Source organism: Impatiens glandulifera, chromosome 2 (genome assembly GCF_907164915.1).
Source record: "Impatiens glandulifera chromosome 2, dImpGla2.1, whole genome shotgun sequence".
NCBI lineage: Eukaryota > Viridiplantae > Streptophyta > Magnoliopsida > Ericales > Balsaminaceae > Impatiens > Impatiens glandulifera.
This window is the reverse complement of record NC_061863.1, coordinates 28,018,456-28,031,814: the sequence shown is the minus strand read 5'-3', so window position 1 is coordinate 28,031,814 and position 13,359 is coordinate 28,018,456. Positions and strand designations below refer to the sequence as shown.

General features: G+C 29.1%; 1 protein-coding gene across 1 annotated transcript; it reads left to right on the top strand.

Annotated features, from left to right (window-relative positions):
* Positions 1–8,351: 8,351 nt before the first annotated feature.
* LOC124925726 (calcium-dependent protein kinase 26) lies at positions 8,352–11,757 on the top strand. The gene is made up of 9 exons (XM_047465803.1): positions 8,352–8,515; positions 8,594–9,422; positions 9,524–9,667; positions 9,751–9,903; positions 9,987–10,102; positions 10,546–10,713; positions 10,796–11,020; positions 11,103–11,265; positions 11,487–11,757. Exons 2-8 carry the CDS (start codon positions 8,702–8,704, stop codon positions 11,226–11,228), a joined length of 1,653 nt encoding a protein of 550 aa, XP_047321759.1. The 5' UTR covers positions 8,352–8,515; positions 8,594–8,701; the 3' UTR covers positions 11,229–11,265; positions 11,487–11,757.
* Positions 11,758–13,359: the final 1,602 nt, after the last annotated feature.

The following is a 13,359-nucleotide window of genomic DNA, read 5'->3' as shown; positions in this document are numbered from 1 at the left end:
ACTTGAAGCGAATATTATATCGCTGCCTGTGTTATTTAATAAATTAAATTAATATTTAATAAACGTAAAGAAAATCTGACTGTCAATTCGGTCTTTACATGGAAGTGTAAGTGTATTTTCACGAACGGCAGGCGTTCTTCTCATGGGTGGGTATGCGGGGTTTACATGAGGGTCATGGCAACGGGCGTGTAGATCAGAGCGAAGATATCTTATCTGGGTATTATCTGAATATTATATTATTTCCTGGCGTTAACGGGCGCTTCCGTTAACGGCGTCTGGTGTGAACCCGGGCCTAAACCCGGATTCCGGATTCTCCCTCCCTCCGTCTCCTGCCCAGATTGATTTATTATTAAATTAATAATGCTGCAATCTGATTGGTCCGCCACAGGGGAACACGGCAATCGGTAGCAGAAGATCTGAACTGTCTCATTTGTCTCTCCACAATTATACCCATACTCTCATTCATGTACTTGGTTACAATTTGTCTCTATATCAGATGCTCTTTTATATATATATATATATAAAAAGACTCCTCAATATTAGTCATATATATTAGTCATTTTAATTATATGATTGGTATCTTGACCCATGTGTATCCATAATGATTAATATATATTTTCTTTTAATGTAGAAGTTATCTAATAAATTATTATTTACTAAGATAGCTAGTTAACAAAAACAAATTGAGGTTTGGTGAAGTGAATGCTAATTATCCTTAAAATAGACATGCCTATCTAACCTTGAGTTAGATGATTAAGTTTTCATACCTTATAAATTTGTTTATTGAATGTTTATATATATCCTATTTTGAATTTCAAAAATATAAGAACAGTTGAAGTGTGATGGTGGATATGACATCTTCTTTCCAACAATAAAATATGATTTCAACACACTAGTTTAAAATAAAACATGGGATTTTATGAGTTTTGATGATTTGGATTTCCATAAGCTTTTCTCTCTATTTGAAACTACTTTTTATGTTTATTTGTTTATTGGTTATATTCCTTTAGTCAATAATTTATCAATTATTATACATTTGTTTAATATTAATTATAACCAATTAGATGTTACACATATCTATAACTTTAATGTATAAAAAAGAATTGAACTGAGATGCTTCACTAGAAAGAACAGCTCATATTTTTATAATCAAAATATGTATCCCACAAATTTGTAAACAACTTGGCTTGCCAAAATTTTATTGGATCAATCTTCATCAAAGCAATATGGATCAATTAAAAGATATAAAATTACTTTGATGCTATTTAAAGTTATAATTGCATTGAACTACATGAAATCAATGATAATCTTCAATCTTAAACTATAAAATTTTGCAAACATCAAAAGATAAAAGACCTTTAAACAAATAATTTTCTTTGGTATTGCATGATGATCACCAAATCATATTCTCCAATCTTCTCTCACAAAATTTATGTAAGTTGTTGACCATTGAAGACGACTATATTATACCTCAGGTCTATGGCCAAATTCCTCCAAGAAAATTGGTCTCAAAACATGTAATTGATATCCTCAAGAACTTCATCAATTCAAATGGTAGTCATTTACTAAACCAAGTCAACCACTAATTTTCAAGATATTTTGTTCAATTAATCCATTTGTTTTTCAAATCAAATTCAATATTAGTGAAACTCATTTTTTTCTCACTTCTTTTTCCACTATTTGCATGGACCATTCATTTTGTTAGGAACAAACATACATTTGGATTTTTTTTTTTTTGCAACTTTCAAGCCTTCAGCATGTTACTATTGAGGTTGACTTCACAATTGTAAAAGTCTTCAATAAGCCAAAATCAAGTGTTTAGCTAAGGCCTGTGGATTATCAATAATAGAGATCAAGTTTCCATTATCCTCTTTTGCAGGGCCTTACAAATATTCTATTTAATGACGGATACATAATTTAAAGTTGAGTGGGCTTAAAAAAATTTGGAATAGCTTAAAAAGATAACAATAAGTTTTTTGATAAAACAAATGAAAAATGTAAGTTTTACCACTTTTCATAATTAGATAAACAAACATTGAATTATATTAATAATTTTTAAAAAATTAGGGGTGTCACATTTTTACCCTAAAAAAATAAAAAATATATATGGGTGCGCTCCGTCATCCGAGCCCTACATAGATCCGTCACTAATTCTATTGGAGCTTATAAAATAGCTTTGATTAACCTATATTAAGAATCTTTATAATGTTTACCTTATTTACATAAAAACAAAAAGAAAGAAGAAAAAAGATGGAATATAAAGGTCATAATTCATTTAATAAGGAAATAAAGTTTAACAAAATATTGAAATTGGGACTTCATGTTTAGTTTCATTCAAACATATGCAATTTTTTTTTTTATAAGAATATGAGGCTGAATAGAGATGAACATCCAAACTTATTGGATCCAGTTATTTTTTAGATTGATTTATTCGAAATGAAAAAAATATACGAACAATGCAAGACTAAATATAGAGTTGATATAATAAAATTGAAATACTATGATTGGATATAAGATTTTTCCAATTAAGTAATTGAATTCTGACCGGCCTAATATATTGATTGATGTACATGAATTATTTTTTTTATAAACTGAAAACAAAAATAATTTTTTTAAGTTGTTTTTTCACTGTTACAAATTTTATAAATATTCATTTATTTTATCAGCTAAAAAAAACATAGATATATTTTTATTGTCACATTTATTTAGTCCAAAATTTATTTTAGAAAAGTATTATTCAAAATGTTACTGTCAACATAAAAAAAAAATATTTATTTTAAAATTAGTTTCCAATATCATACCGAATCATTAGATATTTAGGTTCAAATATTTAAAAAAATTATCAAATTCATACTCATATATATATAATATATATATATATATATATATATTCATACTCATATATATATATAATATATATATATATATATATATATATATATATATATAATATATATATATATATATAATTATATATATATATATATAATATAATTATATTATATTATATATATATATATATTATAATTATATATATATATATATATATATATATATATATATATATATATATATATATTATGAGTAAGGATAGGGAACGCGAATTTGGGGCCGCGAAAGTCCTCCGCGAATATTGGATATTCTGTTTAATAATAGAATATTCTCTCCTCTCTTGTTAATTTATTTCTCTCACTCTCATTTATCTCTCGTCTCTTTCATTAATTATTTTTCCTCTTCTCTCCCACTAATTAATTTATTTCCTCTATTAATTAATTTATTTCCTCTATTAATTAATTTATCTCGATTATTAATTAATTTATTATTTTCTTTTTCCAATTTATTAATCTATTTTCTCGGTAGATATTAAGTTTTTTTATTAATAAATATTAAAAATATTTTTTAAATTATAAATATATAAATAATAATTATATTTTTTTTCTCGTTTCTTATTTATTTTTTATTTTTATTAAATATCATAACTCACTAGAATTAAAAATAATATCTCACATTAAATATTGTAATAATATTTTTGAATAAAAAATATTGGGATGTATTTACTAATTAATTTTTTTTTATTTTTCCAACCGATTAATTATCTCTTTTATTTTCTTTATTAATTATTTATTTTATTTTTTTTATTAATTTTATTTTATGACTTTTTCATCACTTTATTTATTAATTTCTTTTTTCTTCGCTAAACCCTAACCTCTAACCCATAAATTCTAAATCCTAAACCCTAAATTCTAAACTCTAAAATCTAAATCTTAAATCTTAAACCCTAAACTGTCATTCATTTTTTCTTTTTCTTATTATTTTTTTAGTTTTATTACTTATAAATGTTTATCTAATATTTCTATTCTCACGAAATTTTTTTCACTCATTTCTTTGATAAATTCATAATTCAACTAAATAACTAAATATAATATAGATAAAAGATATTAATTATGGTTTAAGATTTAGAGTTTAGAATTTAGGGTTTAGAGATTATGGTTTAAATAAATTAAATTAATTGATTAGTGAGAGAGAAATAAAGATAAATTAATTAATTTTGTAAAGAGAGAGAAATTAATTAATAAGAAGAGAGAAATTAATTATTAAGAGGAGAGAGAAATTAATTAATAAAAGAAGATAGAATATTCGGTGTTTTATGAGAATATTCCATTTTCGCGGACTTTCGCGGCCCAAAATTCGCGTTCCCTATCATTACTCATATTATATATATATATATAATATATATATAGGGTCGAGAGTTGTGGTTAATTTGGATACTTGGGTCGGATTGTGGGTTGACCCGTTTTTAAATTTAAAACGGTTAAAAATAAAATTAAAAATGCTAGAGGTATGTGTACAACTCTTTAACCAACTAAGCTACAAAGACTTTATATTTTAAATTCAACACCAAATTTGATAAACGCGGGACGTTTTAATATTAATATAAGTTCAACTTTTTAACTAACTAATCTATATATATATATATATATATATAATGATGCTTAATTTTTAAAGTGTCCGGATTACGGTCGAGAGCTGTGGTTAATTTGGATACTTGGGTCGGATTGTGGGTTGACCCGTTTTTAAATTTAAAACGGTTAAAAATAAAATTAAAAATGCTAGAGGTATGTTTTGAACTTGCAACCTAACAAAACAAGTACAACTTTTTAACCAACTAGGCTATAAAGACTTTATATTTTAAATTCAACACCAATTTTGATAAACGCGGGACGTTTTAATATTAATATAAGTTCAACTTTTTAACTAACTAATATATAATGATGTTGAGTAAATTGATAATTGGGTTTGTGGGTTGACTCACCCATAAACTTAAAACGGTTAAAAATAAAATAAAAAATGTTATTCGTAATTTTTTTTCACGGTTTTTATATTATTAATCGTGCAAATGCACGGGCTAAATGCTAGTTAATCTTAATAGATCTATATTCAATGAAGGATCTATGTTCATGTTAAAATGGTTCAGCGATTTTTTTTATATTTATATTTTTTTTGTGCACTTGTTTCTTCTGTAATTTTTTTAAAACTAATCACAACTCTAATTCTTAGACCATCCCTCCTAACTAACCGACGTAATATGATCGAATTTAAATTTATCTAAACAACTAACCCAACACAAATTACAATTAACTTTGTGTCGCACTAATTTATATTAATTTTTAGTTAAAAATTTTAGTGAGACTCATACAAGTATAAGTTAATAGCATTTACATTAATTTAAGACAATTAATAAAATTTAACCTTTAATTTGATATACACAATTCTTGTTATTTAATATTGTTTCAAAATAAAAATTATTATTTTAAAAATAAATTTACCATTATTAATTGGTCTCAATACAAAGTCAAATTAATTTTTTTGATAAACAAATACATGTTCATTCATTATAAAAATGTAGTTGAATTTGTGACTAATCTATGTCAACTAATTTAAAGAATTAAATATTTTTGTTTTAATTATAAGTGTCCAACTACAGCACATTATTTTTTTTTTTTTTTTTTTTGTGACATGCACGAAATATATATATATATATATTGAATTAAGAGAACTAGTTGAAAATTTGTTGAATCAAATTTGACCTTAACCTGTGCTACTTGGTAGAATATATATATATAATTTGTAAATATGACAAGTTATAGTTTGTTTTTATATATACATTATATTTTTCTGGTACAAGGATCCCTCTATATTTGATATTTATATATGGATGGAAGTAATTATTTTGGAAACACATCTATTTTATTAAATAAGAAATGAATTTTTACTTGAAAAAGTCAGAAAATCACAAATTATATTTTATTCCCTGTTTAAGTAGTTATATGTTGCAATTATGAATAAGTATAAATTAGATGCACCTCAACAATTTCAGCCTATATGTTGGAAAATAAATCTATTAAACTAAGCATTAAAAATATGTAATTTCAAATCCTATATTTCTTAGTGTAAATTTGTAATTCTCCCATACAAATTTATTCTTCTAAATTTTGAATTGTAGTATTAATATTTATTTTTTAAAAATAAAATATATAATTATTTTTTATCAATTATAACATAATATTTTTCATTAATACTTCATTGTACTCTAGACTCGAGTCATCAAGAACAAATGTCTCTAGTGCTACGATGCGTGGATGATTCGACAGATACACCAAAAGTATAAGAATATTGGGTTGAGTTTTTGAAGATGGATAACACATCAAGTCTTGAGTTATCAAGTGAACTTCTAAAGTTGGGCTTGACATTAATGACGTAAGAAGACATGGGTACAACGATGAGTCTAATATGAGTGAAAGAAACAAAGATGTACAAAAAATTGCTTGAAATAAATTTTAGAGCTTTTTACACACCATGTGGTTGTCATAGTCTTAATTTGACATTAGTTGATATGGTGGAATGTTCCTAAAGGCAAGTCCTTCTTTGGAGTGGTGCAACACATATATACATTGTTCTCTTCCTCTATTAAGAGATGGAAATTTTTTTAAAGATAAAGGATCTAGTTTGACTGTTAAGCCATTGTCACATACCCGTTGGAAAAGTCATGTTAAGAGTGTAAAAACTATAAAAGAGCAAATTGTACATATAAGAGACGCTTTACTTGACTTGGCGGAAGTTGTGGAAGATTCTAAAGCTTAAAGTGACACTGAAACCTTAGCACTATATGATCTTAAGAGTTTTGAGTTCTTGCTTGGAATGGTAATATGGTATAACAGCTTGTTACACGCAATAAATGTTATGAGTAAGTTTATACAATTTGAAGATATGGAATATTGATGAGTTTAGAGAAGAGGGACTTGTTAGTGCCATTAATGAAGCTATACAAATGGCAAGTGAAATGGGGATTTAACCTAAATTTTGAGAAAAATGCATCATTTGAAGAAAAAATAATTTGATGAAAGTGACAATGATGATGTGACACAATCTGGTGAAGAGTCTTTTAGAGTTAAATATTTTTGTTTATAATTGATCAAGCTCGATATTCGCTTCAAATTCGGTTTAAACAATTTAAACAATATCAAGAAATTTTTGGGTTTTATTGAATTTGGAGAGTTAAAACGTGAGCTTTTAACTAGTTTGATGAAGTCTTGTGTGAAGCTTCAACAATTTTTGAGTCACGATGGAAGTTCAGACATTAATGGTGATGAATTGTATTTAGAGTTGTTGGTCGTGAGATGCTATTTAACAAATAAAAAAAGAGTAATTAACATGCTACAATGTCTGGTAAAATTGAATGGTTTATTCCCAAATACTTACATTACCTATAAAATTTTGTTAACCATATTAGTACCAATTGTATGAAGCTTCAACAATTTTTGAGTCACGATGGACGTTCAAACATTAATGGTGATGAATTTTATTCAGAGTTACTGGTCGTGAGATGTTATTTAACAAATGAAAAAAGAGCAATTGATATTCTACAATGTCTGGAAAAACTGAATGGTTTATTCTTAAATACTTACATTATCTATAAGATTTTGTTAACCATACTAGTAATAGTTGCATCGACAGAAACAAGTTTCTCAAAGTTAAAATTAATCAAGAATTATCTTCGATCAACAATTTCACATGATAGACTAAATGGGCTAGTAATGCTGTCGATTGAGAAAGAAATAGTCCGTCAATTAGATCATACCGATTTGATTAATATTTATACCTTTAAAACATCTAAACGAGTGATATTTATTTAGTTATTTCAAATATTGTTAACTTTTGTCTTTTCATTGACATGACATATTGTTTCTAGTTTATATATATATTGAATTTTACGACAGCAAAATGACCCATTTTTTATTGCCTTATCGAACACAGATCCGACTCTGTGACAACCACTGAAAAAATAAGTCAAAAATAAGTCAAGGTGGAAAAAACAATTTTTTATCATGTAAAAAGTTAGAGAGAAAGTTATAGAAAAAATATGTTTGAGATAAACAATTCCCGAGCATGGTCATGTTCAGGATAGAAAGCTTCCGAACATTGATGTTCGGGATAGAAACGGGACAAAATATTCCCGAATATGGTCATGTTCGGGATATAAACTTTTTCTTTAACTTTTTACTTGATAATTTTTTTCCACTTTGACTTATTTTTTCCACAACCTTGTCAGGTTGGGGTCGATGGGGGAGTCGCTGCTTCAGTGTCGCTCTCCTCGACATTATTTAAATTGAATATTTTGGATGGAACAAGTAAGGAATCAAACTAACCCTAGAATTTAGACAATGTTGTTCTATTTTGGGTGGAAGCTGTAGGATAATGATGGTTGAAAGTGATGGTGATAAAGACAAAATAATTAATAACAGAAAAGGTAAAATAATAGGTAGGAAGAGAGAAGAGGCAAGCAGCTGATCATCACTCGTCAAAATTCAATTCTTGACCACCCTTCCTTCTCCTTTCATTGTTAATTGTGGGAACAAAGAAGAAGAAAGAAAGAAAGTTCAGCCTCATCATCATCTTCAAACGTGATCTTAACCATGCTTATGCTGCTGCCGCTGCTGCTTCTCGATCATAAATAGTAATATATCTTAACCAATCTATTATTATTATATGATTAAACATGCCTCCTCTGATTGATCCTCATGAATTTTCACAGAACGAGAAATCGCAGCGGCGGATGAATGATTGATTGAATGAATGAATGAGAGAAAATAACTGACTAGGAGGAAGAAGAAGATAAGAAGCGGTCGTCAATCGTTGTTTGATGGGAAACTCATGCCGGGGATCTTTTGGAGAGAAGAATATCCAGGGCTACAATCTGCCCGAAGAACAACCCGTTTCCAAACGCAACAATACCACTAGCCACTCAAACTATTCTCCTACCAGCTCGCCCAGTCAAACCAAGCAATTCATTTCTCGAGACTTCTCCCCCAATTTCACCTTTTCTGATATGAAGCGTTGCACCGACAACCAGTCTTATTACGTTCTTGGTCACAAAACCCCCAACATTCGTGACATTTACACCCTAGGTCGTAAACTAGGTCAGGGTCAATTCGGCACCACTTATTTATGCACCGAGATTTCAACAGGGGTCGAATATGCGTGTAAATCTATTTCTAAGAGGAAACTGATTTCAAAAGACGACGTCGACGATGTGAGGAGGGAGATTCAGATCATGCACCACTTAGCGGGTCACACGAACATCGTTACCATTAAGGGCGCTTATGAGGATCCTCTGTATGTTCATATCGTAATGGAGCTTTGTGCTGGGGGTGAATTGTTTGACCGTATTATTCAAAGGGGACATTACAGCGAGAGAAGAGCGGCTCAATTGACCAAGATTATTGCTGGGGTTGTCCAGGCATGCCACTCGCTTGGAGTTATGCATAGAGATCTCAAGCCTGAAAACTTTCTTCTCGTTAACAGGGATGATGACTTTAATCTCAAAGCCATCGATTTTGGACTTTCCGTTTTCTTTAAGCCAGGTCAATTTCCCTCTTTTCCCTTCTTTAAATTCATCTCTTTCTATCTTGTCCATCATTCAAACCAATTACTTTTCTAAACTTAGTATTTTTAATGTTGGCAGGTCAAGTTTTTAAGGATGTTGTTGGAAGTCCATACTATGTTGCTCCAGAGGTACTCTTGAAACACTATGGACCAGAAGCAGATGTCTGGACTGCAGGAGTTATACTTTACATACTACTAAGTGGTGTACCACCATTCTGGGCTGGTATCATTTTTACCCATTTTACCTTTTCACCTTAGATTTGTTTGTTTGTTTGTTTTTCAACACTTCTTCTTTTCATCATTCAGAAACACAACAGGGAATATTTGACGCAGTTCTGAAAGGGCACATTGACTTTGAGTCTGACCCGTGGCCTCTCATATCTGAAAGTGCAAAGGATTTAATAAGAGGGACCCTATGCTCCAAACCATCTCAACGGTTAACTGCACATCAAGTTCTATGTATGTCTATTAGTTCTTTTACTGTTTTACTTTTTCTTTATATCACTGTTTGACCCGTCTTAATAGTAGAATGAACGATGTAGGTCATCCTTGGATCTGTGAAAATGGAGTTGCCCCTGATAGAGCCTTGGATCCTGCTGTGCTTTCTCGTCTCAAGCAATTCTCTGCAATGAATAAGCTAAAGAAGATGGCTTTACGTGTATGTCTATTCTATTATTATGAAGTTTAAATGATATTTGTTTCATTATGCGAATTTATCATTGCGATGAAAAAACAAAAACAAAAAATCTATATTTGGCTGAAAATTGTATTCTCCAAAAAGTTCTGAACCACAATCCAAAAATCTAGCCCAATTTTAGTCCCATTCTTCCAAACGATCTTAAGTCAAAAAAATCAAAACAGAAAATGTGATTTGTGCTAAGCCTCTTGTCATTATTTCCGAACTCCCAACCCTCTTTTTAGTAAGGGTAAAGTGGTAAAAAAAACAAAAATGAGAAATGGATAAAAACAATTTACCAAATGAAGATATATCTAATTCAATAGCATTTTCCATACCAAATACAAAAAAACTCACTTTTTACTTTGGCTATTTTTCAATGTAATTGTGACAAACGTACGGGTTTTGTTTTGTTGGAGGAGCAGGTTATTGCTGAACGTCTGTCAGAAGAAGAGATTGCTGGTTTGAGAGAGATGTTTATATCAATGGATACTGATAATAGTGGTGCCATCACATTTGACGAACTTAAGGCTGGATTAAGAAGATATGGATCAACCTTAAAGGACACAGAAATCCGTGACCTAATGGATGCAGTAAGATAATTAATTTTTCTCCATCAATTTTAATTAATTCAAGTTTAGTTTGTAGTTAAAACAAACGTGTGGTTCCATTCAGGCTGATGTAGACAACAGCGGAACAATTGACTATGGAGAATTCATAGCAGCAACAATTCATCTGAACAAATTGGAGCGTGAGGAGCATCTGATGGCTGCATTTGGATATTTTGACAAGGATGGGAGTGGTTATATTACAGTTGATGAGCTTCAACATGCTTGTATAGAGCATAACATGACTGATGTTTTTTTGGAGGATATTATCAAAGAAGTTGATCAAGACAATGTAAGCTGATTGATGGGATTTGTTTTTCTCCAACTCTAAAGAAGATGGATATATATATTGATTTTTCTGCTTGTTCAAACAGGATGGGAAAATTGATTATCAGGAATTTGTTGCGATGATGCAAAAGGGGAATGCTGGAGGAGTTGGAAGAAGAACAATGAGAAACAGTCTAAATATTAGCATGACAGATGCACCTGGAGCTCATTAGCTTCTTCTATCTATCTATATTCACAAACCATGTACAGGTAACTAGTTCATAACTTGATAATTTATGAATTCGGTAAACTATGGATAACTTAACTAAGAGCGTTAACCCTGATTTTCCGACATTAGTTCCGTGTTTGATTTGGTTAATTCAATATTTGTTTCACCTTTTAACACATAATTTTCAGTTATATACGCACCCTTATTGTTTCAAACTTGTACATGCATGAATTAATGTTCTAAACTTATTATTGACTAACAGTTGTAAGTGGAAACGGATGGCGTCTTGTCTGTTGTGTGGTTCAAAAGGACATATGAGGCCTGTTTGCAGGTGAAGTGAGAACGGACATGTTCACAAAAAACTTTTGTTTCCTCGTCCACATACATACACAATACATACACAACCTTTGGGAGAGATTTCTGTTTGAGCAAGTCTTAGTGCTAACATGGTTGTAAATTAACTAAAATGTGAAAGTTATATTTGCTGTAATTGTTGTCTAATAATAATAATATTATTATTATTAATTCTTGTATTTGTTTGTTTCTATACTATTTTTAGTTTATTTGTGGTTAGGTAGTATTAGGGATTAACATATTTTGGGTTGAACAATATTCCAACATAAACTTAAATAATAAATTTGCTAAGTGTTAAATTTGGGTTGGGTTGGGTTGGATCTGAGGAGTTTAATTCGGTTGGATTATGATTGCTCAAATATAATAACGTTAATTTAATTCTCACCTCTCTTTATTCTCCAATATGCTCAGCCTGCATTATCTAGGAACTTCCTTTCTTCCACATTCTTCACTTTGTCATCCTCTTTTCTACTAAGATGATGACTACTGTGATCTTCGACCTTCATCTTTTCTTCTACGACGAAGAACCGACTCTTGTTCTAAATTAGGCTAGTGATTTCTAAACTTTATGTGATTCTTTGTGTAATTTTCAGTTATGATATATGACAATCATGATATGTAAACCTAACTCTAGGAGATTGTGGAATCTATATTTTTCTAAAGAAATGAATTGTGTATAGATCAAATCAAAGTATTTACTAATTTATTTTTGTTTGGTAGAGGGTGGGGGTGCTCTTACAGTTTTAATTGAATAATAATTAATTTTCAGAAATTTTAGAGTTCAATTTATTTAGATTTGATTTACAAAATCATAGTTATCTCGTTTACCGTATTATGACTTAATGATACTAGTTAATATATCTGAACTAAACTCGTAGTAACATGCATGTTCAATTATGTGACCTACTAATTAGTCAAAAGTAGATCAAATTTGGTAACTAGTAGATACTTATAATAATGAGCTTGATCTTTGTATATATATATTTTAAATTATATTTGAAGTTCACTTTATCTTCATCGTGATTACATAATTTTTTCATAGATCAATGTTTACTCTCAAAAGTTATATGATGATAGGCATTAGTCATGGTGCCGTTGCATTATCTTGTATCAATAAAAAGACAAAAGTGTAAAAACATAAATGACTTCATGAATTTGCAGTAAATTTCCTTAAAAGGTAAACATGTAAAAAGAGAATTATATTATTGTTAGTGACAACCTAAGAATATTTATGCTTAATTACTAATTAGTTCATATGATATATCCTTCTAACATATGCTTAAATGATGCTAATGAATGATGAATTAATGTTCATGATTTGTTGAATATAATATTTGCAAATGTCTTGAGCTCAAATGATGAGGTTAAAATTACAATTTTATTATTGTCCTTTTTTTTTTTTTTTACATACTAAAAATTAAATTTAAGATTTACAATTCTAATAACTAAGATGTCACACATAAAAGAGTCGATAAATATTATAGAGATGAGTAAACAAAAATGAAACTAAGATAGATATGTGGATACATTTCGATAGGTTTAAAAATAATGTGGAAATTGGATGGTTAGGTGCATACATTGTAAGAAGGTGTATATTGCAATATTGCAGTATAAAAATATAGAACAAAAACAACATTTAATTTCCTAACAAATCCTTTAAGAGAGATGGGTCTAAATACAAGAAAAATAGGTTCTTAGAAATTCGATTAAGATTATATTGTAATGACGAGCTCCTATGATTATAGAATTCTTCCTATGATTTAGATATTTAATTATGTCAT